This window comes from Electrona antarctica, assembly GCF_951216825.1.
Source record: "Electrona antarctica genome assembly, chromosome: 15".
NCBI classification, from domain to species: Eukaryota; Metazoa; Chordata; class Actinopteri; order Myctophiformes; family Myctophidae; genus Electrona; species Electrona antarctica.
This window is the reverse complement of record NC_136796.1, coordinates 31,962,951-31,989,937: the sequence shown is the minus strand read 5'-3', so window position 1 is coordinate 31,989,937 and position 26,987 is coordinate 31,962,951. Positions and strand designations below refer to the sequence as shown.

The 26,987-nt window shown below is 47.0% G+C and overlaps 1 protein-coding gene across 1 annotated transcript in view; it reads right to left on the bottom strand.

Annotated features, from left to right (window-relative positions):
• The window catches only part of dlgap3 (discs, large homolog-associated protein 3), a gene marked incomplete at its 5' end in the record, with an annotated part of 35,487 nt that extends 9,475 nt beyond the window's left edge, over positions 1–26,012 (bottom strand). The window contains 7 exons of the mRNA XM_079522060.1: positions 2,630–2,846; positions 6,256–6,358; positions 6,908–7,131; positions 16,424–16,671; positions 16,742–17,773; positions 21,388–21,487; positions 24,948–26,012. Coding sequence (XP_079378186.1) covers positions 2,630–2,846; positions 6,256–6,358; positions 6,908–7,131; positions 16,424–16,671; positions 16,742–17,773; positions 21,388–21,487; positions 24,948–26,012 — 2,989 coding nt within the window. The remainder of the gene's footprint in view (positions 1–2,629; positions 2,847–6,255; positions 6,359–6,907; positions 7,132–16,423; positions 16,672–16,741; positions 17,774–21,387; positions 21,488–24,947) is intronic.
• Between the last annotated feature and the right edge of the window lie 975 nt (positions 26,013–26,987).

The following is a 26,987-nucleotide window of genomic DNA, read 5'->3' as shown; positions in this document are numbered from 1 at the left end:
GTGTGTGTGTGTGTGTGTGTGTGTGCGTGCACATTGGTGGGTGGTGGGATTGTACGCAGTGTGTGCATGTGTGAGGCAGATGGATGTATGACACTTCAGAGAGGCTTTAATAAATCTCCAGGGGACTTAGTGGTTTAAGCCTTGAAAAATTAGTTCTGTAAGGCACCACTGAGACCACACACACACACACACACACACACACACACACACACACACACACACACACACACACACACACACACACACACACACACACACACACACACACACACACACACACGACAAATAATCCACATGCATAGGCAATGACGTGCACATATTTCTTTAATTTATCCATATTTCTATTCAGACAAAGGTAGCTGCCTTCTGTATTATACTTATAATAAGCACACTTGAACTATTTTTCTCTCTCTCACACACACACGCACACACACACACACACACACACACACACACACACACACACACACACACACACACACACACACACACACACACACACACACACAGAGTTCTCAGCAGATGTAAATGAGGTTTGACCAAGAGTGAGGACGATCTGTGCACAAGGATATATACACCACAACCAACAAAAGGCAGTGGGAGAAAGCGGTAGGCTAAAAGAAACGTTGTGTGGCGTGTGGAGCAAAAGAAACGTTGTGTGGCGTGTGGAGCAAAAGAAACGTTGTGTGGCGTGTGGAGCAAAAGAAACGTTGTGTGGCGTGTGGAGCAAAAGAAACGTTGTGTGGCGTGTGGAGCAAAAGAAACGTTGTGTGGCGTGTGGAGCAAAAGAAACGTTGTGTGGTGTGTGGAGCAAAAGCAGAGAGAGAGAGAGAAGGGGGGAGGATATCGGGGACTATAAGCTACAGTACAGTAGCAAGAGGCATTGAGCTATCATCATAATCATCATGAGTGTTCCGTTCCCTAATACTGAGCCAGAGGAGGCGTCCATTACCCATGGGAGTGAGATGGAGATATGAGATGCAGAGACAAGACTGCAGTGAGGGATTGATTGAAAGGACAAAAGGCGTCTGTGTATACTACACTCAGAAACGGATAGGAACTGCAGACAACATGGCAAGTATAAAGAAAAACAGAAAATGTAAAAAGGACAAACATGCACACACGGTCACACGCACGCACGCGGCTGCACGCACACACACACGCACGCACGCACGCACGCACGCACGCACGCACGCACGCACGCACGCACGCACGCACGCACGCACACACACACACACACACACACACACACACACACACACACACACACACACACACACACACACACACACACACACACACACACACACACACACACACACACACACACACACACACACAATAGCTGATATGGGGGAACCGTTCTTAGCAGCCATAATATATTAGCATCTCTAGCATCACATATTGCCAAACAGCACTGAACTCTGATCATTGTTAAGCAAAACGGTCACAGAGGTTCTGCTTTTGCCCTATGCCCACTTCAATGCGCTTATGAGAGTACACAGGTGGAACAAATTAATTAACGGGCAAGCAAGTTACACTGTCGTTTTAGCTGCCTGCCAGCAAGCTCACAGAGAGCTTATCGTGAGCTCACAAGCATTTTTGGTCATACGACAAAAAATATGGGCAGTCGTACAGGTGCTCACAAATACCATGTTTTGGGGGCTTGAGAAAACTCATGGCTCATTTTGCAACCTGGTGATGAGCTCACAGATCAGCTGTTTTCGTGGAGCACATGTCGCAGCCACTGTGTGTTGTAATGGGAATTTTGGAATGCCAACTACAGTGCCAAATATATGCATTATTGTGTATTTATCTTCCTTCCATTAAGTCTCTTTGCTCACCAATGTGCTCAGTCTAATTCATGCAGCTGTCAATCTAACAGCTGACTTGACTCCTCCACGCTGTCAGCAAAGGTATACTTATTTGTGTGTCGCCCTTATGTTTAGCGCAGATCCGTATATGGACATTCAGTATACCATCTCTGTTAAGACAAGACTATAAGGACTCTCTGAGAATGGGGTTGGGGAGGCTTGCGCCCGGAGGGGCTGCTGGAACAGGCAAGGAGGCCTGTTCCTCACTCTCTGTATATTGTTTCTCTGCTGAATCTTCTTAATAAATTCTCAACACTTCACTTTGTCATTCCTTCATCTTTGGATGATTATTTAATTGACAACATAGTGTGTGTGTGTGTGTGTGTGTGTGTGTGTGTGTGTGTGTGTGTGTGTGTGTGTGTGTGTGTGTGTGTGTGTGTGTGTTGGGAGAGACGAGAGAGATTGATAAAGAGAGGGGGAGACACGCTGCGCTCTGATCACGTTCAAGACGGATATCTCGTGTTGTCATTATAGCGAAGTAAAGGCGGTTCTATCCCCACTCAAAATGCACACTTGCCCGGTCGGGCAATCCGGTAGCAACCCTCACCTGCCCGACCATTTGTTTTACTTGCCCCGGGCAATCAGGCAGCCGTTAGTGTCAACCCCTGCGTTGCATAGTAGTCGTGTAATATGTACAGATTTTGGGGCTTTCTAGGCATGTATGTGCTGAATTGCAATTCCGTTCTAATGTTCGCCGTATTTCTGTGAGATGGGGTTGTACTCTCCCCCCCCCCACACACACACACACAGCTCACCGACACCGCCCTTGATGATCCCCTGGGGGCCGGACATGGAGAAGACAGACAGACAGTCGTCGTCCTGCGTGCAGCCGGCCTGGATGGCGCGCACGTAGCTGTGGCTGCGCGTGCGGAACACCCCCGGCAGGTCCAGCGCCTCCACGGCCTGAGACTCCACCTCGCCGAACATGGTCTCGCAGACCGCCTCGAACTGCCGGTTCAGACTGTCCCCCAGCTGAGAGTCATGACGCAAACCACAAGACGTACAGTATATGGGTGAGACGCAGGTTACATTGTACACGCACGCACGCACGCACGCACGCACGCACGCACGCAACGCAACGCAACGCAACGCACGCACGCACGCACGCACGCACGCACGCACGCACGCACGCACGCACGCACGCACGCACGCACGCACGCAACGCAACGCACGCACGCACGCACGCAAGCACGCACGCACGCACGCACGCACGCAAGCAAGCACGCACGCACGCACGCACGTACGCACATATCACATTGTATCCTCTATTTTATTTGACTCATTCTTCAGACCTGAGACCATGGAGATTCTACAAAATGTATTTTTTTTAATGGTTTTTTTTGTGGCTTTCGCCTTTATTTTATATTTTTTTCATGGAGGGACAGACAGTAGGCTTTAAAAGTTTGCAGTGAAAGAATATATATTGAAAGATTTGATTTGCGCCACATTTTCATCATTTTTCAAGTGCTGCCCTATACCAGCTTTGTCACAGTATGGGGCTCTGTGTTGCCATACTGTGGCTGTGTGTGGGCGTCGGCTTTCCTCCCAGCTTCCAGCCTTGGCACACCTGTCTGTGGTCACCTCATCGCACTCAATTGACACACCTGCCGGCCATCAACTCTTCAGCCCTGACAGTATTTAAACCCTGGTCTTCACTCCACTAATCGCCAGATCATTGTACAACCTATCATGAACCCAGCTCTCCTGTTCTTCTGCCTGCCACCTGCCTGGACTGCTCTCCTCATCCTCCATGTTTGTTTTTCCATGCAACTCCATTTCCATGCAATTCACCATCATTGTGAATAAATAACTTAACTTTGCTCCTGTGTTTGGCTCTGCATTTGGGTTCAACTTTCTGCCTACCATGACAGAATGATCTGGCCAGAATGAACCCAGCAGAGCTAAAGCTATTCAAGAGTAAGGTTGCCGATTTTGACCATGTGGTGGCACGCCTCATGGCCTCTCCCCCGAGCCAGCATGCTACGCTCCACAGAGAGATTTCAACTCGACAACAGTGGTTCACAGAGAGGCCATGGGTGAGTCATTTTGTTCCCCAACTTGACATTATCCGTGATCGGCTCAAGACCTTTCTGCATACCAGTTCAGTTTCCACTGCTTCCCAGCAAGCTCTCCAGTCAATTAGACTCGGATTTGTGGCCCTTCAACCTGCCTTTCATGAGCCTCCTAAGCAGTCAGCTACTCATCCTGTTTCTGTGTTAAATGAGCCTGTCTGCACTGAACCTGGCCCGGTTAACACCCAGTCTATGAGCCTATTTGCTTATTTCAGTAGTAGGGTCAAAATCCCAGTATATTCTGAGCCAGCTGTAGACCCATATCTGGGCACCAGGCTGGCCCGGGGAGGTCCTCGTAGTACCACCAAACGAGCAAATCTCTCCTTGGGTCGCCAAGCCACCATACCCAACCGGTCCAGAGCCACAGTGACTTCCAGCCCACCTCCTGTAGCCTTGTCTCCAGGGTGTGCAGCACCCACTATGCCTCCAGGGTGTGCAGCACCCACTATGTCTCCAGGGTGTGCAGCACCCATCTCGCCTCCAGGGTGTGCAGCACCCATCTCGCCTCCAGGGTGTGCAGCACCCACTATGTCTCCAGGGTGTGCAGCACCCACTATGCCTCCAGGGTGTGCAGCACCCACTATGCCTCCAGGGTGTGCAGCACCCACTATGTCTCCAGGGTGTGCAGCACCCATCTCGCCTCCAGGGTGTGCAGCACCCATCTCGCCTCCAGGGTGTGCAGCACCCACTATGTCTCCAGGGTGTGCAGCACCCACTATGTCTCCAGGGTGTGCAGCACCCACTATGCCTCCAGGGTGTGCAGCACCCACTATGCCTCCGGCTTCGCCTCTGCCTGCAGCACCTCCGGCTTCGCCTCTGCCTGCAGCACCTCCGGCCTCGCCTCTGCCTGCAGCACCTCCAGCGTCGCCCCTGCCTGCAGCACCTCCGGCCTCGCCTCTGCCTGCAGCACCTCCGGCCTCGCCTCTGCCTGCAGCACCTCCGGCCTCGCCTCTGCCTGTAGCACCTCCGGCCTCGCCTCTGCCTGCAGCACCTCCGGCGTCGTCTCTGCCTGCAGCACCTCCGGCGTCGCCTCTGCCTGCAGCACCTCCGGCGTCGTCTCTACCTGCAGCACCTCCGGCCTCGCCTCTGCCTGCAGCACCTCCGGCTTCGCCTCTGCCTGCAGCACCTCCGGCCTCGCCTCTGCCTGCGGCATCGCCAGTGTTGTCTTCTGCCTCGTCACGGCCTCCGGGCCGACCGCCCGATGACTTCGCATCTGCCTCGTCACGGCCTCCGGGCCGACCGCCCGATGATTCCGCATCTGCCTCGTCACGGCCTCCGGGCCGACCGCCCGATGATTCCGCATCTGCCTCGTCACGGCCTCCGGGCCGACCGCCCGATGACTCCGCATCTGCCTCGTCACGGCCTCCGAGGCGACCGCCCGATGACTTCGCATCTGCCTCGTCACGGCCTCCGGGCCGACCGCCCGATGACTCCGCATCTGCCTCGTCACGGCCTCCGGGCCGACCGCCCGATGACTCCGCATCTGCCTCATCCCAGCGGCCAGGCCGTCCACCCGATGATCCCACTTCTGCCTCGAACCAGCGTCCAGGCCATCTGTCTGGTGTCCAGGTTTCCAGACAGCATGTGCCTAGTCCATTGCCCTGGTCTCCCTCCTCCGGACCCCCTCCACCCGCCCTGCTTGGTGTTCCTGATCAGCATTGTGGGACGTCTGGAAGCCGTCCCTTAAGAGGGGGGTACTGTCACAGTATGGGGCTCTGTGTTGCCATACTGTGGCTGTGTGTGGGCGTCGGCTTTCCTCCCAGCTTCCAGCCTTGGCACACCTGTCTGTGGTCACCTCATCGCACTCAATTGACACACCTGCCGGCCATCAACTCTTCAGCCCTGACAGTATTTAAACCCTGGTCTTCACTCCACTAATCGCCAGATCATTGTACAACCTATCATGAACCCAGCTCTCCTGTTCTTCTGCCTGCCACCTGCCTGGACTGCTCTCCTCATCCTCCATGTTTGTTTTTCCATGCAACTCCATTTCCATGCAATTCACCATCATTGTGAATAAATAACTTAACTTTGCTCCTGTGTTTGGCTCTGCATTTGGGTTCAACTTTCTGCCTACCATGACAAGCTTGTATACTGTATGTATACTGCCACTTGGTGGCGCGCTATGAGCTTGTAGATCTGCTATTTTTGAAAAATATTTTCAGAAAACTGTCAGGATGTAGAAGACATTTTTAGAATCTGATCTCAGGTCAAAAAGGGTTAAAGTGGTTAAGCTAAGGTGACACAGATGCCTTCCAGGTGTCAATGGATTAACGTTGTACATTCTGCAAAAGGCTGATATACAGTACCTGTGTGCTGGTTAGGGAGCGAGTGTAGCTTCGAGAGCGTGTGTGGCTCTTGGGCGTGGTTCGGCTGTTGGGGAAGGAGTCTGTGCACTGCTTACAAGAGTACCTAGATAAAAGCATGAAACATAACAAACAAACATATTGCACTGCATTAATGTGGTGAAATGTATATAAGACACACACACTTGTAATGGGAAATAGAGGGGAATGGAATTGGTATCTTGTAGATCGGTTTTCAAAAGACGTTTACATGTTTTAGACATGACATTCTGCGTAACTAGTACTTTTACTTTAGGTACTTTTAGTATATTTCGATCGTAATACTTTTGTACTTTTACTCCAGTAAATTTTGATTATCCAGACTTTTTTTTTTTTTTTTTATCACTTAAATTTTTATTAATTTTAGAACAAAGACAAAATGAAGAGAAAAAAAAAAACATACAGAAAAAGGAAACATACAGTACAAACAGACGAGATGAAAATAAAATAAAATCGACATTGCGTGTTACATTATTTATGCATCCAGACTTTTTTTTATATACTTGTAACAGAGCATTTCTGCACTGCAGCATTGATACTTTTACTTAAGTAAACAATTTCAGTACACTTTTCCCACCACTGCACGTCTGGCCCGTGTGGAACGTCAACGGCTTACCGTTGATCCATGCTGACGGAGCGTCGGAAGGCGTCGCGCTGGGCGATCAAGGTGGTCTTGGGCGAGGATTTGGGACTGGCATCCGAGTCGGCGCTGTCGTCGTCGCCCATGGCTTTGATGTAGCTGCCGCTCCGCATGCGTCGGCACGGGATCTCCCCTCCCCCGCCCTCGGACACCCCCCCTGGACCACCGGGGTAACCCCCGCCCCATTCGTCTGATGGCACCTGGAGGCAGCGCATTCACACCAGGCGTTGGTCACACACACACGCACGCACACGCACACACGCACACGCACACACACACACACGCACACGCACAAGCACACGCACACGCACACGCACACGCACACGCACACACACACACAGTCGAGGAGCATTGAAACTAAATATATGTAGATGCTGAGTCCATTTTTAGTTAAGTTTGTCAAAATAGTAGTAAGAGTAAGTAAAGCATTCCTCTGAACTGGACTATTACGGGGGAAATTAATGACTTTCATACATACAGTAACATCAAGTGAAAAATAAACAATGGTGAGATACAGAAACATGTTTTCACTGCATTGCGGGAACTCGTCTCATCTACTATTCAAGCTGCCCATCTCTTTGATCTCTTGAAATGGAAATATCTTTCACTTTTTTTCGTGAAACATATTTCAACGCTCAAATAGAATGTTCATGATTAGCCACACAAACACAAACACATACACACTTCCACACCAACCAGCACCCAGACATACTGTAGGTAGAGAGGACATCCACACATGCAGGCTTATGTGAACGGTGAACACACACACACACACACACACACACACACACACACACACACACACACACACACACACACACACACACACACACACACACACACACACACACACACACACACACACACACACACACACACACACAGACAGACAGACAAACAGACAAAATGCAAATACATGCTCTTGTGCGATGTTGTGAGAGAAAGTGACGAAGGGACTTACAGAAAGAGAGAAACTCTGACAGCTAGAGAAACACTAATAACACAGAGAAACAAGGAGAAATAGAGTGTAAGCAGCATGAAGCCAGCAGCAAACCAGAGAGAGAGAGGGAGAGAGAGAGAGAGAGAGACAAAAACATACGTTTGGCAGACACTGAAACACTTGGAATGAGCCTTTGACCAGCACAACACAACAGCGACAATTGCAACAGACAGATGTATAAACAGGAAGACAGATACAACCTAATAAACAAGGCAGACGGAAGATTAAATGGGCCGGCAAGCACAAAACACAGGTATAAATATGCAGAGAGAGAGAGAGAGAGAGAGAGAGAGAGACAGAGAGAGAGAGAGAGAGAGAGCATACTCGATTGAGCCAGCCATAGATAAGCAAAGCTTCCAAACAGGAACACACACAAACATAAAACATGGCTTGAAAGAGAGTCATCAGACCGAAGCAAATGGTACAATTCAAGTTCAACACAACATAACACTAAACAGATGGCTGAAAAGTAGGAGTGATGGAATGATGCCAAAAGAAAACATCAGACCTGTCTGTCTGATGTCTGACAGACAGACAGACAGACAGACAGACAGACAGACAGACAGACAGACAGACAGACAGACAGACAGACAGACAGACAGACAGACAGACAGACAGACAGACAGACAGACAGACAGACAGACAGACAGACAGACAGACAGACAGACAGACAGACAGACAGAATGAGTCCAGGCATTAGAACAACCAAATCATCCAGTTACCTTCTACTTTGAAGACTATTATACTCTCTCTTAGGGGTGGGACGATATGGGTACCTCACAATACGATATATATCGCGATATTAGGCCCTCGATAACGATAATATCACGATATTCGATATATTGCGATATATCGATATATTGTATGAAATTTCATCAACGATATATCATGATATCTGCAACTACAAAATATTTGGGACCATTATCACTGGTATCATCATAATGCCTCACAAACACCACCAACTGACCATTATCACTGGTATCATCATAATGCCTCACAAACACCACCAACTGACCATTATCACTGGTATCATAATAATACCTCACAAACACCAACAACTGACCATTATGACTGGTGTCAGTGGACTTGTCCACTGCTGGGGAAATGCATTCTGCATTTTGTATTCCCACAAAGCTGTTTGGACAAATCACCATCCAGTAATTCAGTACTTCTGGTTGCTGTGGAATCTGATAGTGGGATTTGCTTTATTTTAGCTGTCATTTCCTCCTTTTCTAAACATGTTGTTCATCACTTCATTATGAACAACATTAAAAAAATATATATATAAAAAAAAAAAAGTGTGTGTCTGTGTGTGTGCGTGCGTGCGTGCGTGCGTGCGTGCGTGCGTGCGTGCGTGCGTGCAGTTGTAATACGTAATATGTAATCTGAACCTCTCTTCATTTTGACATTTAGGCTTATTTGAGCCAATAATTTCCTCTGCCAACCTGGGGAGAGCCCTTAACTGAGATCATGCTTCCTTCAATGCATGAGGAGTTCACCAGACAGGAAGGAGTTTCCCCAGTACGACGTAGCGGTAGCGCATACAAGGAACACGTTATTCCAAACAGTTCCTTTCCCCTCTAGTAGGGAGACCAGGATTACTGCATGTTTTTTGTGAGTGTATACCTACCCTAGCTAGAACATGCAAACTCCACACAGCGAGGCCCTTTCACCAACCCCCACCCCACGCTGGGCGCTGATGACACGGAGGAGAGAACATGCCCACAGCGCCCACATCATCCCCCGACGGGAATCGAACCCGCAGTGTTGGGTCAGCTATACATGTCGCTTAATTAACTTGCCCAACACTGGTTTTAATTATTTATTTTATGTTTTTTTCCAGTAAGAATTGAGACTCGAATACCTGCACGTATACTGTAGGCCTAGTGGAGTAAGCAATAGGTCTATTAAAGGTAATTAATAGGCCTATTAGCTATGATTCATTGTTATCTGCAGTGTTGGCCAAGTTAAGCTACATGTAGCTCACCCAACACTGCGAACCCGGGATAGTGTAGCTGTGAGGCGACAGCGCTACCGACTGTGCCACCGTGCTCCCCCAAATTAGAATAATTGAGCCAATAATGACAACAATTTCAATCCAGTGCAGGCAGCGGATGTATGAGACTAAAAGGACCATGCTGGCGGTCTGGCAGGTGTAGCCCATTAAGTTAATTACCACTCATACTTGACATTTTATTTTTCGAAGGTATTGGATCCAATTTATTGCATTGTGGTATGGAGCAAAAAAAAAGCTTGCAGATACATGAAACTTGTTTTTGATACATTAGATGAGTCCATATAGAGACTAAATATCACTGCACGTTTATTAATTGTCTAAGTTATTTTATTATTGCATTTTGATGAAAACGTATTGCGAAACATATAGTCCTATAGTCCCTGAAGGAAATACTGATTCATGAACGAAATGAGCCAACATTGACTCAATTAATCAGTTTTCTAACATTTAAATTACTTTGGAGAAGCTATATCTAAAAAGATATACAGAGATTAACAGGAAAATGGTCTGTTTATGCACGGACAAAGTGTCAATGACAACTGTATTGACAGCAGTATGCTCCTTTCACTGAAAGAACACTCTAGCCGTGCCACTCCAAAAGGCAGGCACACACACACACACACACACACACACACACACACACACACACACACACACACACACACACACACACACACACACACACACACACACACACACACACACACACACACACACACACACACACACACACACACACACACTCTCTCTCTCTCTCTCTCTCTCTCTCTCTCTCTCTCTCTCTCTCTCTCTCTCTCTCTCTGCAGGGGTGCTGTCCAACTGACTGCATTTTTAAAGGTCATAACTTAAAAGAGATGACTCAGCCTTGTCTCCCCATGGCCTTCTTCTATCTTATCTCTGTGTCCGTTTCCTTCGCTGTCTCTCCTCTTTCTCTGCAACTATCTCCTTTATCTCATATCTACCCCCAAGCCTTATTGTTTTGCTAACTGTAGGCTATATGCCTTTATATCTTACTGTTTTACCCTCTCTCTCTCTCTCTCTCTCTGCCTTGACTCACATTCACTCTGTATTATCTTTTTTATCATTCAGCACCAGAGAGAGAGGAGAGGAGAGTAGAGTAGAGTAGAGTAGAGGAGAGGAGAGGAGGGGAGGGAAGGGAAGGGAAGGGAAGGGAAGGGAAGGGAAGGGAAGGGAAGGGAAGGGAAGGGAAGGGAAGGGAAGGGAAGGGAAGGGAAGGGAAGGGAAGGGAAGGGAAGGGAAGGGAAGGGAAGGGAAGGGACCCCAGACAGGGAAAGTACTCACACCTTTGACCACACTAGTCCAGACTGTGATTTAAACTCAGTTTCTTCACATCATGAGACATATCTCCCTTTAAACAAATTTAGAATTATTTGTGGTTCTGTTTTAGAAATGGTCATTTCTCATCTAGGTCTTGCCATCTTTCCATCAGTACATGTGTCATAAAGATTGATCATCATGGTGAGGTTCTTGCTGGATCTAAACCACTGGTTCCCGCAAGCACTGGGTTCAGGACCCATTTGTGGGTCACGGACACATTTTTATGGGTTCCTTTATTGTTTGTTTCCTACATTTATAGTTTTTGAGCAGTGCACACCACTCCTTTAAAGGGCTCTGTCTGTCTGTCTGTCTGTCTGTCTGTCTGTTTAGAGTAAGACCTATTGACCCCAAGCAGTCAGCTAATGGGAGTCTGTCTGTCTGTCTGTCTGTCTGTCTGTCTGTCTGTCTGTCTGTCTGTCTGTCTGTCTGTTTAGAGTAAGACCTATTGACCCCAAGCAGTCAGCTAATGGGAGTCACATTACGCATGCACGCACAGCAAAGCAAAGCAAAGTTACTATATTTACCCAGGGTAACTGGACTAAGCATCAGATACTTGTTTACAGCCAGGCCCTGCTCATAGAACATTTCATGGTAGTGGTTCAATGCCTTGCTCAAGGGCACTTCAGCGGTGGTAATTTTAACTTGCCGGTCCAGGGATACGAACTGGCGACCTTCCGGTATCAAGACCGCTCCGCAAACCGTTCACACACGCACACGCACACACACGCACACGCACACGCACACACACACACACACACACACACACACACACACACACACACACACACCTTGAAGCGGCACCTTGTGAGCTTGTAGATCTGCTATCTTCAGTTGTTTGGGTCCCGGGGAGACATCAAATTTCTCTTTTGGGTCAGGGCTAAAAGGTTTGAGAACCACTGCTCTAAACCACTTTACAATGTTACCACCACTAAAACGTATGTTCTGTGCGTGCAAGTGGAAGATTTGCCTCCAAGCAAAGTTGCTTTGCTTCAGTTGACGTGGCAGTGTGGCTTTGGGCTCAAGGGCTGTGGTGTGTGAGTGTGTGTGTGCATGCATACGTGCATGCATTGCATGTGTGCCTAACCATAAGCACTCCCACTGAAGTGATCTCAGGCTCAGTGGACCCATGTCACCCTGCAGGTACGGTGACATGCAGTCAGCATGGCTCGCTGTTCCCTTCAATACTGTCCCCGCAAGTATCAGTATGAGATGAAATAGTGTCCCCGCAAGTACCAGTATGAGATGAAATAGTGTCCCCGCAAGTATCAGTATGAGATGAAATAGTGTCCCCGCAAGTATCAGTATGAGATGAAATACTGTCCCCGCAAGTACCAGTATGAGATGAAATAGTGTCCCCGCAAGTATCAGTATGAGATGAAATAGTGTCCCCGCAAGTATCAGTATGAGATGAAATAGTGTCCCCGCAAGTATCAGTATGAGATGAAATACTGTCCCCGCAAGTACCAGTATGAGATGAAATAGTGTCCCCGCAAGTATCAGTATGAGATGAAATAGTGTCCCCGCAAGTACCAGTATGAGATGAAATAGTGTCCCCGCAAGTATCAGTATGAGATGAAATAGTGTCCCCGCAAGTACCAGTATGAGATGAAATAGTGTCCCCGCAAGTATCAGTATGAGATGAAATAGTGTCCCCGCAAGTATCAGTATGAGATGAAATAGTGTCCCCGCAAGTACCAGTATGAGATGAAATAGTGTCCCCGCAAGTATCAGTATGAGATGAAATAGTGTCCCCGCAAGTATCAGTATGAGATGAAATAGTGTCCCCGCAAGTATCAGTATGAGATGAAATAGTGTCCCCGCAAGTATCAGTATGAGATGAAATAGTGTCCCCGCAAGTATCAGTATGAGATGAAATACTGTCCCCGCAAGTACCAGTATGAGATGAAATAGTGTCCCCGCAAGTACCAGTATGAGATGAAATAGTGTCCCCGCAAGTATCAGTATGAGATGAAATAGTGTCCCCGCAAGTATCAGTATGAGATGAAATACTGTCCCCGCAAGTATCAGTATGAGATGAAATAGTGTCCCCGCAAGTATCAGTATGAGATGAAATAGTGTCCCCGCAAGTATCAGTATGAGATGAAATACTGTCCCCGCAAGTACCAGTATGAGATGAAATAGTGTCCCCGCAAGTATCAGTATGAGATGAAATAGTGTCCCCGCAAGTATCAGTATGAGATGAAATAGTGTCCCCGCAAGTATCAGTATGAGATGAAATAGTGTCCCCGCAAGTACCAGTATGAGATGAAATAGTGTCCCCGCAAGTACCAGTATGAGATGAAATAGTGTCCCCGCAAGTATCAGTATGAGATGAAATAGTGTCAGATCAACATATGGAATGAATTCTGTATTGGCCATATATGGAGCGTGTCACGAGGCGAGACTGATGGACTGACTGTTTTGCAGGTTGTCATAGTAAACAATAAATACATACAAATTAAGTATAAACTATTTATACATATTTTTTCTGATGCTCCCTTATTCCCCTCATCCTCTTTCTGTGTCCCCTGGTCCCACTCTCTAACCATATCGTTTTCTTCTCTTCCTCATTCTCACTCCTCTATCTCTCCCTGTTCTTTCTCCCCCTCCCCCTCCCCTGTGCCCCTCCCTCTCCCTCTCTCTCTCTCTCTCTCTCTCCTCTCTCCCCCCTCTCCCCCCCCTCTCTCTCTCTCTCTCTCCTACCTACCTATCAGTAAAGCTCAGCTGTGTTGAACTGATGAGAGCTGGAGAAAACTCGAGGGTCTCCTGTGGCTGCCTGCTGTTTCCAGAGAAAGAGCCCACAAGCCATTTCAATGACAGCACAGCTTGGGGCCATGAGTACATCTGTGTGTGTACGTGTGTGCAATGTGCATGTGTGTGTGTGTGTGTGTGTGTGTGTGTGTGTGTGTGTGTGTGTGTGTGTGTGTGTGTATCAGTGTATTCTCTGTGTCTATCATGCACAAGCATGTGTGTCTTTGTGTGTCTGTATGCACGTGTGCGTGCAATGCATGTGCGCGTGTGAATTGGATCTCTAATGTTCCATATGCGTGTTTTGTGAGTGTGTTCAAGATCGAGTCAACAACATGCGTTTGTGCGACGCTTCTCATCTTCCTGTGCAAGTGCACTGACAGCCGTTAGCTTTCCACTTCATTCATACATACAAAATGAGAGCCGTCAAAATGACTTTGGACAGGTGGAAAAATGTATTTAACCTTGCAGAGTGACACATTACTTCACCTGGGTTACATCATCTGATAGTTGTACTTGAATGTTGACATTCAATTATTATCCTGTAGTGTTTCATTAGCACGAGCGTGACAAAATAGTCTCGTAGTGACGCCGCTGATCAACACACGTTTAATCCATTGAGACCTGGAACGCATCCATGTCACGTTAGCGTTTTAAACATTATGTTATAATTTAGCTATTGAAAAATAGCAGATCTACAAGCTCATAGCGCGCCACCGAGTGGCGCGCTATGAACTTGTAGGTCTGCTATTTTTGAAAAATCGTTAAAATGTGCCTCAAATCTTTCCGAAAATTGTCATGATTTAGAAAACTTTTTTTTTTTAATTTCGACGTCAGGCCTGAATGGGTTAAAGGCTACAATAAAGATACCAAGGATAGATGATACTGACATGATGACAAGATACTGACCACGAATGCCAACTATGAATGAATGGATTGATTTAATCTATAGTACTATATTTATTATGGAGAGAATTACATTCAGCTTCAGAGGTCAAGTTGAAGTCTTCACAGATAACTGGTTTAGATGGATTACTCATGTTTCTACCATAAGACCTGATTTTGTGTAAATTCAGTTAAACCTGTTTAACCTGTATATGCACCTGTTTGAGGTACTTATGTATTATGAATTATCAATAGAGAAGAGAGGCAGATATCTCCCCTTGTGTGTATTGTACGTATATTGCCTTGTTTTGTTTTCGGTTGTATGTATTGTCAATTGTCAGTCGTTTCGTTTTCATGTATGTTTGATTAAAATTCAATAAAACGTAAATTGAAGGGGAAAAAAAGATACTGACCACGATACTGACCATGATTGATCTTGACCATGTTATAGACTATGATATTGACCATGACCATGTTACTGACTATGATATTGACCATGACCATGTTACTGACTATGATATTGACCATGACCATGTTACTGACTATGATATTGACCATGACCATGTTACTGACTATGATATTGACCATGACCATGTTACTGACTATGACATTGACCAAGTTACTGACTATGATATTGACCATGTTACTGACCATAATACAGACCATGATACTGAGGTGTAGGTGTCTCATGGAAGGGCCGCCATTACCTCAATCTCAAAGGTTTTGATGAAAGGTCGACCTAGGCGGTTATGAAATAAACCTCTTACTCTGAGCAGCTAGAACCACAGCTACCCAGCAATACATTCACGGAGAGAGATAGTGTATACCGTGTCTGACACGATGGAAATGATGGAATATCGGAGACAAATTATGTCGAAGCAGGTCAGAAGCAGTAAAGCACTGGTTTCTTTCAAACTTGGCCTGAAAAAAATACAAAATAAAACATCTATCAGGAGACCACAAGGGGAGGTAAATGTAAAATAAACTCCCATCCGAAGGAGGTGTCATTCACTGACACAGTGCCACCGTTTCCCCCCTTTTCTATAGTGTTTTGTGTTTGTTGATGATGTGTATTGTTGTCATTATATGTTATGTTGATGAATTGAATACATATAGGACCACAATGGAAACAAAGTCCCCAGGACTAACTACACTGACTGTACCACGTGCCGTTTACATTTTGGACTAACAAAGTATTCAATCAATCAATCAATCAATCAATCAATCAATCAATCAATCAATCAATCAATCCGCAAAACAGCCAGAGACACTACTCAGATCACAGTCATTAATAAAAATGTAGCCCATTTTTAGAACTATAAAAAAACTTGAGAACCACTGTATTTTTTCAGTATCCGTTTACTGTGCAACACTAATTTGGAGTGAATCATATATGCTCTCTCATCCTCACTAACTGTGCTTCTCTTGTACATGCGCACGTACGACGTACGCACGCACGCACGCACGCACACGCACACACACACACACACAGAAGTACACGCACCTGCAGGTAATGGAAGGTCCTCTCCTTCATTTTATTGTCCAGGGGCACCAGGGCCTTGTCATAGCCGCCTCCTCCTCCTCCTCCTCCTCCTCCGCCTCCTCCTCTGCTGGAAGGATACACCTCCCTCGCCTGGCTCACCGTCATGGCCGACCACGTGCTTCTCTTCAGGGAGTGTCCGTGGTGTCCCTGGTGGTGTCCTCCCCCCTCGGTCCCCCCCAGGGCCATGCTAGTGCAGGCCAGACACTCTCCTCCTCCTCCTCCTCCTCCTCCCCCCCCCACCTCCTCCTCCTCCTCCTCCTCCTCCTCCTCCTCCCCCACCTCCTCCTCCTCCTCCTCCTCTCTCCTTTGGCTTCTTCATGGTCAGCTCCTGTATGGCAGCGTCCAGACTCTCGTGTCCGCTCGGGTATCCTGCACCGCCGCGCCTCCCTCCTCCGCCCACCAGGAAGCTGCTGTCGCTGTCCAGGTTGTCGTCGGAGCTCCACCAGCCGGCCGTGCGGCTCCGGTGGCGTCGGCCGCCCGACTCGTGCCGCGAGTCGCCGCTCTTGCTGCGCTCGCGCGACTTGCTCCTGCGGGCCGAGCGCGACTGGTGCCCCGAGTGGTGTCCCCCTCCTCCGCCGTCCTCCGCTCCGCTCCTGTGGCCTCCTCCTCCGCCTCCCCTTTCGCCGCCGCGGTAGTCCCCGCCACCGCCGCCTCTCGTGCCGTTGTAGTCCCGCTTGTTGGACGGCGCCTCCAGCGAGTGGGACTTGGCGAAGAGCCGCTGCACCGAGTGCACCAGGTGGCGGATGCGCGACGGGCTCTCGCTGCGCTGCTCGGCGCCCGCGCCGCCGCTGGCCGTGCGCTGGTACTGCAGCGTGTGGAAGCCGTCCGGATGTTGGAAGGGCACCTGCTTCTCAAACTGGTCCATCAGGCCGGGGGGGATGCGGTGCATCTTGCCCCCGTGGTGGTGGTGGTGGTGGTGGGACCCCGAGGACAGGCACTCCTCGCACGAGTCATACGACTGCAGGGGAGGATGCTGGCTGGGGTGCGAGCGGGGGAACGTGCCGCCCCCTCCTCCGGAGTGGCCGTGCGGGTGCGAGTGGTGTCTCTCCAGGGCCAGGGCGTCGGCGACGGCGGGACCCCCGGGGGGGTAGTAGTGACCCCCGTCGTTGTGACCCTGGTAATATTCTCGCGCCGTGGCGGGGTCGCAGTCCTCGGGCATGCAGTGGCAGGGGCCCCCTCCCCCTCCGCCGCCGGACGAGTGCTGGGACAGACTGCGGCTGACATGGTATCCTTTCGCAGGCGCCGGGCCGTGGTGGGCCGTCCGGGCCGAAAGGGGGCGCTGTTGGCGCGACAGGGCTACGCCGTGCTCACCTGTGGGGAACACGCACACACAAAAAAAAGTTTAGTTAGTTTAGTAGAGACCTGACCTCAATCTCAAAATATGTTGTTCCAATGAACTTCTTTACTGCCATCTAGTGTTCAAAAACTTTGACCGCTTCACTGCCGCTCATTGACTTCAATGCTATGGAGCTTGTTGTCCTTCCGGGTTAAACAGGAAGGTGGGGGCTTCCGGAAGTGGAACGACACATCACAACACAGCTCACAGCCTTTAGCTATAGAACAACCAGCTACATTTTCTCAGCGACGCGATACAAAATCACAAATAATTTATGATCGCCGGGTGCGCGCCGGCTCACCATGGACAGCTCTCGAACCTTTGGAAATACGGCGCTTTGAAAACCGGGTTATAATGGAGGCTCAACGGAGCTGGATTTAGAAATCGCATCGCTGTTGGTGAAGGAGGAGGGATATTCTACCTGGAGCAATGCTAAAAGTTAAACAGACGGACGTGGGGCACGTTCATATATACAGTAAACGTTGGTCTACGCTTATAAACTTAGCTGGCAAGAACAGGGGGGAATGAGAGAATTAAGGACCTCTCAGAAACAAAGATTTGAGTTCAAAACGTTCCCTGGGAAAGAATAATGCATTCAAAGATTTGCACACATTTTCCCGATTTTTCAAAAATAGCAGATCTACAAGCTCGTAGCGCGGCACTTTGTAGATCTGCTATTTTTCAATAGCTAAAGCATAAAGTAATGGTTGATGTGGTTAAACGTGACACAAGATGCGTTCCAGCCAGGTCTACTTGATCAGCCGATTCGACTGGTATCACCCCATATAATCGGCGAAATCATCTGTTATCACCATGTTTGAATGGGGCCAAAATGTCCATACTGGCATCCTCAACCTCATAGCCTGGTCAAGGTTTCCCCCTGGTGGACGTGTCATTTTGGTGCATGGAACTAGGAGCTACTAATATATACTATTCTCTGTCTATCAGGACGTAACTCGAACGGCACTGAGTCGGGTCTGGTGGCCTTCGCAACGCTCGGCACGGCGACTCGCTCGGCTAACGCCTCGCTCGGCGGTGCCTCACGTAGCTCATGGCCACCAGACACGGCGCGCCTCCGTCAGGACATCAGTGATAATGACAATCGCTACAATCGCTGATAATGACATACTGAACAGTGAGGATGCCAGTATGGACATTTTGGCCCCATTCAAACGTGGTGATAACGGATGATTTCGCCGATTATATGGGGTGATACCAGTCGAATGGGGTGACTTGATTAACCAGGTCTACATGAACTTGCGGTGTATGTGTGTAAGGAAGTGTGATCCGAAGGACGACAACTTGAAAGGAATGAATGTCTGTAAGAGAAAGAAGAAAAGCAACAGACTGATCTAATACATGTATAGCTGCTGTGTTGTAAAGTGCATCTGATTCACATATTTATTGTATGTACAGCATGTACTTTCCTTCTTATTGTTTTTCTTTTTACATTTTATACCCTCATAAATGGTATGCACAGTTTAAAAGTGTAAAATGTGTAAAATCCAGGGTCCAGTTTTTTCATGAGTGCATTTATCCTGCAACAGAGACAGCTCTCAGCTTCCCATGCACTTATCTCAAAACCTGTGATCCATCTGGGCAGATGGAACAGCAACAACAGCCCCTCTGCCCCCCTCTCTCTCTCTCTCTCTCTCTCTCCCCACTCATCATCACTTACAAGTACGACACATCGTGTTCATCTTTCTGAGCAAGTACAGTATATGTTTTCCGTCTGCTTCTACGCAGACAATTTATATGAATAAAAATAAGAACATATCGACATCGGTCTCATTGCATGTGTTACACATTACACTATACATTATGAGCGTGCAAACTAAGCAAGCTGTTTATGACCACCAGTATCATGCATGCAGTATGGATGTTTGGTTAGCTGGTTTTGGAGCCATGTCCTCCTCATGTGGGGCCTTGGCATTCATCCAGAGATGAAAGAAAAGTGACAGCTGCTGTGATAATTATCTAACAGAGCGTGGCCTGTTCTCCTTGATTGGCTGAATGGCAGCCCACCACCCGTGGTGCACGCACATCCAGCCATGTAATTGGATGGAGCTGTGACGACAAGGCGCTTCAAATGAGCATCCTACAGCCTTGGCACCAGGAGTAGAGTGCCCGCTTCTGAATAATGATGTGTGTGTGGTTCAATAAAACTAAACTAAACTAAAATCTAAAATCTAAAACTAGGCATGACCTTTTTTTATTTTATTTTAACCCATTTAGGACTGAGCCGATTCTGAAAAAAAATGTCTTCTAAATCCTAAACGTTTTCTGAAAAACCTATGTTTCTATGTCAGTGGTGTTCAAGCACTTGAGTTAAAACAATAAGATTTGCGCCACGATTTTCACGATTTTTCAAAAATAGCAGATCTACAAGCTTGTAGCACAGCACTCGGTGCTGCGCTATGAGCTTGTAGATCCTTTATTTTTCAACAGCTAAAGTATAAAATAATGCTTACAACTACAAAAGGGGTAAACTAGACTTCACTAGCAAGGTAATGCATGATTATATACACACACCCACGGAAGTCAGATGGTCTCCAGGTTCAACCTCACTCATCTCCATCTTCATTCCCATTCGCTATAACAAGCTAACGCAAACTCAATCTAAATGGTTCATTTATGCTGTATATTTAAGCAGAACGCTGTTCGCGCTTCACGTTCATGCAGTTGAATGCATGATTCTGTAGGTTGTATGATGTTATATTTGTGTATCTTCTTAGCATGTGACCAAATTTGACTGAGGGACTGCCATTGGATTTTTTTGAATTTTTGTGTCACGGTATGAGACAGGTGTTGGACCGAAGTGCAGAACCACACAGGAAGGCAGGTAGATTAAGTTTAAATGAAGATGTATTTACCAACACAGGACATACATGGGCTGGACATAACATAACAGACTATACACTAGCAGGGAACACAAGGAACTGAGGGTTTAAGTAGACACAGGGATACCAATACACAGGTGAACAGAACTAACAATCAACACTGGGATAGGCTGGGAGACTAACAGGACACAGGTGGAGAAAACTAGTAATCACAGGGAGGTGAGACAACACAGGAAACAGTAACTAGGGAAAACAGGAAACACTAGGACATGACTACATAATAAAAGTATACAACAGACAGATATCGTGACATTTTGTGTCATATGAAAGCAGGAATCATAGCTTCAAATTGACATATTGGTTGTTCAGTTTGACCCACCAGACTATACAACACATAAGAACTTCTCCCCCAATGTGGATTCTATGTTTCTATGTGGATTGTATGTTCATACTGTAGGCCTACACTACAGTTTATTTACTCTGCCTAAAGGACTACTGTACATTACCATGTTGGCTCTACTCTGTCTAAAGGGCTACTACTGTACATTACCATGTTTCCTTCATTATGGAGCTGACTGATCGTTAAACACATGGCTTCAAGTGACAATAACAGACAGCACAAAAGGTTAGAACAAGCTAATATACAACACATCCCATTGTTTTCCCTTTTGCTCTCAGTCACTCCCTCCCTCTCTCTGTGTCTCTTTTCTGAGCACATCTCTTTTCCTCAGTCTCTGCACTTGACCTACTTAACTCAGTGTTCCTGTCATGTCTCCCTCTCCTCTCCTCTCCTCTCCTCTCCTCTCCTCTCCTCTCCTCTCCTCTCCTCTCCTCCCCTAACCGTGTTGCCTTTCAGGAAAAAGGGAAAAAAAAGAAAGTGTGTTCTAATAGAGGGTATGCGCGTGGCATCATCATCAAACCCGGAAGTTATGCAGGAACGTCTACGGAGTAGCAAAAGACTATTTTCTGGCCTTGACAGCCCATACAGAAAAAGTTGTATTTGATTGCATTAAACGACGTTAAACAACATTAAACTCACTTTGTCACTCACTTTGCCACTCCATTTGTCACTTCATTTGTCACTCCATTTGTCACTCCATTTGCCATTCACGTTATGCATGTGCATAGATCCTTTTTTAAATAAAAGCCCCAGACACAAAACCCGGGTGAAAATAGACAATCTTCAAACACAAAATGAGTTGCATTGCAATGCGGTTGTGAATTTGTTATTTTTCCACTAGGCTACTTTTATATAACACTGCCAAAGTCTGACGTCAATATTGCTATAGTGCACTATTCCACAGGTTTGTGTATTTTTTTTTAAAGGGATGAATGCATGATTCTGTAGGTTGTATGATGTTATATTTGTGTGTTTCTATGTGGATTGTATGTTCATACTGTAGGCCTACACTACAGTTTATTTACTCTGCCTAAAGGACTACTGTACATTACCATGTTGGCTCTACTCTGCCTAAAGGGCTACTACTGTACATTACCATGTTTCCTTCATTATGGAGCTGACTGATCGTTAAACACATGGCTTCAAGTGACAATAACAGACAGCACAAAAGGTTAGAACAAGCTAATATACAACACATCCCATTGTTTTCCCTTTTGCTCTCAGTCACTCCCTCCCTCTCTCTGTGTCTCTTTTCTGAGCACATCTCTTTTCCTCAGTCCCTCCCTCACTCCCTCCCCCTCTCTCAAACTGTGTTTGAAAAATAAAGTAAACAAATTATCCCGGCGGTTTCGCTCATATGGATATGAAGAATCAACCTGTAACACTGCCACATAAAAAAAAATATTTTCTGTCCTGGTATGAGTAATGAAAGAAAATTAAACATAACATACTGGGTGATAACAAGGGAATATAGTGGTTAAAATATGGCTGAATATCTAACCTCAAAATGTAGTGTACGGAAAATACGTTTGGTCAAACCATATGAGCTTCCATTGGAAATGCATTGGAGCGGCCATTAAACACAGTCACAAGACAAACACAAGACAGTGTCTAGAATGTGTGAACGCAGCCCAGTAAGTGCATATGTCGACCCCACCCGCTCTACTCCACTACATCTCGGATGAAACCTTAGTTACTGGTTACTTTGTAGATTTTAAACAGTATTACAAAACATACACTAAACACTAAACACTAGCCCCCTATTTTGGCCATTCGAAAATAGCCGATCTACAAGCTCACAATGTGTCGCAATGTGACACATTGCGAGCTTGTAGATCTGCTATTATATCAAAGATTGTTATACATTTGATCACTTTAAATGGGACACTGTGCATATTGAGTACTTTTTGAATTCCGAACTTTTACTTGTACCAGAGTATTGTTATATTGCAGTATTGATAGTTTTACTTAAGTAAAACATTTGAGTATTTTTTTCCAGCGCTGGTAAAGTGTTATTGGTGCAACAAAGCCCCTCCCCTGTCCCCTTGCCTGGATGGATAATGGAGGTGGTTGTTATTATTATTGCCGGTACTATTGTATGACTCACTCCCTTCCGGAGGCCAAAAAACAATGCGCCAAACAACACAACCCTGTGACTGTTCATGCACTCTATTTATTCCATTTTTCAGAACCTGGATATATTCAAACTGCACTATTGCCATTCAATTCTTTTGTTGTATTCATTCTGTCCACTCTCTGTTTCTGTCTCTCTGTCTCTCTGTCTCTCTCTCTCTCTTACCCTAAAGCAGCCACAGACAGAAGTGCAGAATGGCAGGTCCATTTCTACGCTCACAGTTAAATAAACGCTCTAGATGTTTTTGCTGTATACAGCTCGTAGTCAAATTGATGTTTACACAAGCTTTGATCCGGAGCTGTTTAAATATTCATGCTGCAATGCCAGCTCCTCTGACCCACTTTCCCAACTTAAGTAAAAGTATCAATACTGCAATATAGAAATACTCCGTTACAAGTAAGTAACTAGTAACTAAAGTTTTAAAATAAATGTAGCGGAGTAAAAGTGCAATATTTGCCTCTGAGATGTAGTGGAGTAGAAGTATATTGAAGGAAATTGAAGGGCACAGGTGTGTATGTAAATGAGCATCTCACAAAGAGAAATGGAGAAATTGCAAGAGATGCTAGAATCCTGAAAAAGGCACATGGAATCCAGGACACTTGGACAAGGAACTGATACGGCTGAATGGTACACCTGAACAGGCCAAAGTAATAGCCATTAGAGACGTAAAGGAACTGGACCAATATAAATGAAAATAACAAATGCTATGGCAAAGTGGTTTTATTATTGTATTTTGGGTGGGTTGTGAAATGTTTGAGTGAGAAACCGACCCTGTCACAATTTACATGGTCTTCTTTTTCTCAAGTTCAGTCTTCCATGTTTCTATGGTTTATTGTTCTTATTGCTTATTGCCTTCCGGCTTGGCCCCGCCTTATCGCTGCTTGCAGCTATATTTATATTATCATTATGTATATATTATAACAACCGCTACAGTTATTCATGTAATCATTCTTCCATTCAATCAAAGGGTGTAGGTGCCAAACAAGAAACCGAGACCAGACGTGGCCTTGTGGTTAGAGTGTCCACCCTGGAGGGATCGAACCCCCGACCAGGAGATACCAAAGACTGTCGGCAGCAGTGGTGTCATGCTCGTAGAGCATGACACCATTTTTTGCCGTGCACACGCAGGGACGGAACGGTGCATGTGCGTGCACGCTAGAACGTGTCCCCCTAGATTCAAGAGAAGATGCACCTAATCAACCTCGCGTCTTTCCAAGACGCACCAAGTACCCAGTGATCTAGGTTTACTGGCGCCCCCACCCCCTATTTTCACGCCATGTCAAGTACCGTGCATGCTTACTACTTATAGCATAACAACAGGACAGCTTTAACTGTTTATACCTGAGCGCATGTAGCCTTTACGGTAAGAATGCACACTTACAGCAGTAGGCTATGGCTCCAGTAGGCTAGAAAGGCAAGCAAAATGCCTCCTCCTCCATCAAAGAACAGATTCAATCGTCCAAAGCAAACTTTTTAGTTTCGCTATTTGCAGTAAAGATGTTTGTCTGACTATTTTAAGTCTACTTTTGTGTCTAAAACTCTCATACACTATTTAACAATAGGCATATCAGCTGTTGTGTGTTCTGTGTCCTGCGATGCGCACGCGCGTGCACGTGCATGTGGCGTCACCGTGGTATCAGTCAAAAAAACACCATGGTCATGGCTGCCAGTTCCCACCTGACGTTGTGTGGGAGACCAGACTGCTCCAGACGGTGCTGAAAAACTGCCAGATTGCATAACGTCTTCAGACTAGGACTAAAGTCCAAGATTTGCACGTTGTGCAGGTCATCTTCAATGATGACAACACGACCTCCCGCCATGTAGCAGCACATAGTCTGTGAATACGGGGCTCTCCCCTTGGGCTTAACCTTCCTCCAGGTTTGATCCAAGGTCAGGTTTGGGAAAAATCTCCACATGCTGTTCGAGCCGCAGTAGATTATATACAGCTCTCCATTGTGGGCAAAGGCTGAATGATTCAGGATGCCATCTTCTGGAAACGGCGGTAAAAATGTCCTGATGTCAAGCCAGCAGTTGGTCTCTGTGTCAAACACTCTGGCGCGGTTGTGCAACCAGTGCCCGTCTTGGCCCTCAAGTACAAACATCTTTGTCCCGATGATGGTGGCAGAGTGATCGTATGAAGCAGGTGGCGGATTAAAGCCTGTGGTTTTAATCAAAGTCCAGACCATCGTGGTGGTGTCCAACTTGTACGTGTCATTATAGCATCCAGTCAGCTGATTCCATCCTCCATGGATGAACATGACCTTCCCCGAGATGCAGGCTGAGGGGTGGGACCTCCCCTTCGGAATACTCCCAGAAACCCGGGGTCTGGACCATCTAAGGGAGTCGACGTCAAACGCATAAAGGATGTTGCAGTAAGGAATCCCACCCCAGATGTAGATTTTATCTTCAATGAGCACAGCTGCGTGGTACAAGCGCCTAGAGGGAACTTCAAGGAGACGTTCTTCATCTCTTCCAGGTGTCGCCGGGGGCAACACGCTCCAGTGAAACGACACAGTATCGAAGACGCGCATGTCAATCCGATCTGCGTTGTCGTCACGGAAGCCTGGAAGTCCTTTCCCAGCCCAGGAGGTTGGGGGCTCCCTTCCTGCCCCCCACCTGTGTAATTCTCTCCACAGCCAATGTCCAACTTTTCCCAGCCCGGATTTAGGAACCACCGGGCGGCCGGTGGCCTGGGAAGTTAACCCGAGGAGGTGGCCCGGCGTCGGGCTGCCCGGGGAGAACTGCCCGAAGACATAGATCTCGCGGCCCACTGCCACGCAGACAGTGTAACCGTAATGTTTTGGTGCCGCGGTGGTGCCATGACGCCTCCAGCAGAACATGTTTCGCTTTTATCTCTCGTTAATAAGTCTTGATGATTCGGGTCTGGTCGATCGAGGAAAGCCGATGACTGTTGACAGTGAATTGATTCGCCCGGCCGGTCAAAATTACAGATGTGGGAATCCTCGGCGCTAAACAGCAGATGGTATTGTCTTGCAGAAGCGTTGACAACTGTATCTCACAACAAGTTTCATACAAGCGGTCTGAGTGGATGCATTCGCAAAATGACGTTTCTGACGATTTATTTAAAAGGACACGGTTGTGACGTCGACGTTGGTGAATGGTGATGTCATTGGGTGATGATGTTGTTGTGGAGAACAGCCAATGAAGTTACTCTGACAGACGGCAGACGACCAAGCTGGTCGTTAAGACACATGAACTCTTTTTTGAGGGGCCACTCCTATACTCTAACCTGACTCCACCAGCTGGTGGCAGCAGTGAGTTCCTCCTCCTGCTCCCATCTGGTCCCTCTCGGGCAGAGACGATGCACTCCGATCAAATGCTGATCGGAGCGATATGCGGCCGCTAGAGGTGGGCTGGATCAACGCGAGACTGATCATTTATTGAACACGAAGAAAATCGGTTATTTTAGAAGTCGGTAGGGCAAACGGTTCTCGAGTTACGTGCATTACAACCGTACACACACGCATGCAGACACACAGAGACGTGGCGCATTTATAGTAGGATAATGCGGACAGTACTGTCTGAGAATGGTGTGACCAGAAAACTCCCCTGTCTGTCAGGTGGCGCACTTTCATTTTATTTCTCCTGAGTGAGTCAGATGACTGACGTCTGTCATCTATGAATGCAACTAGCCTTTTCAGCGTCGTCAAGAGGTGGGTTTCTCAATTTCTACTTGTCTTACACTGATAACAGTAGTCAGTAGGCAGCCGCCAGCCATAGTAGGCCTAATATTCATTTTTTTGTTCTTTATTATTTTTAAGGTTTTTGCTTGATGCCAGCCCCTAAGCCTGGTC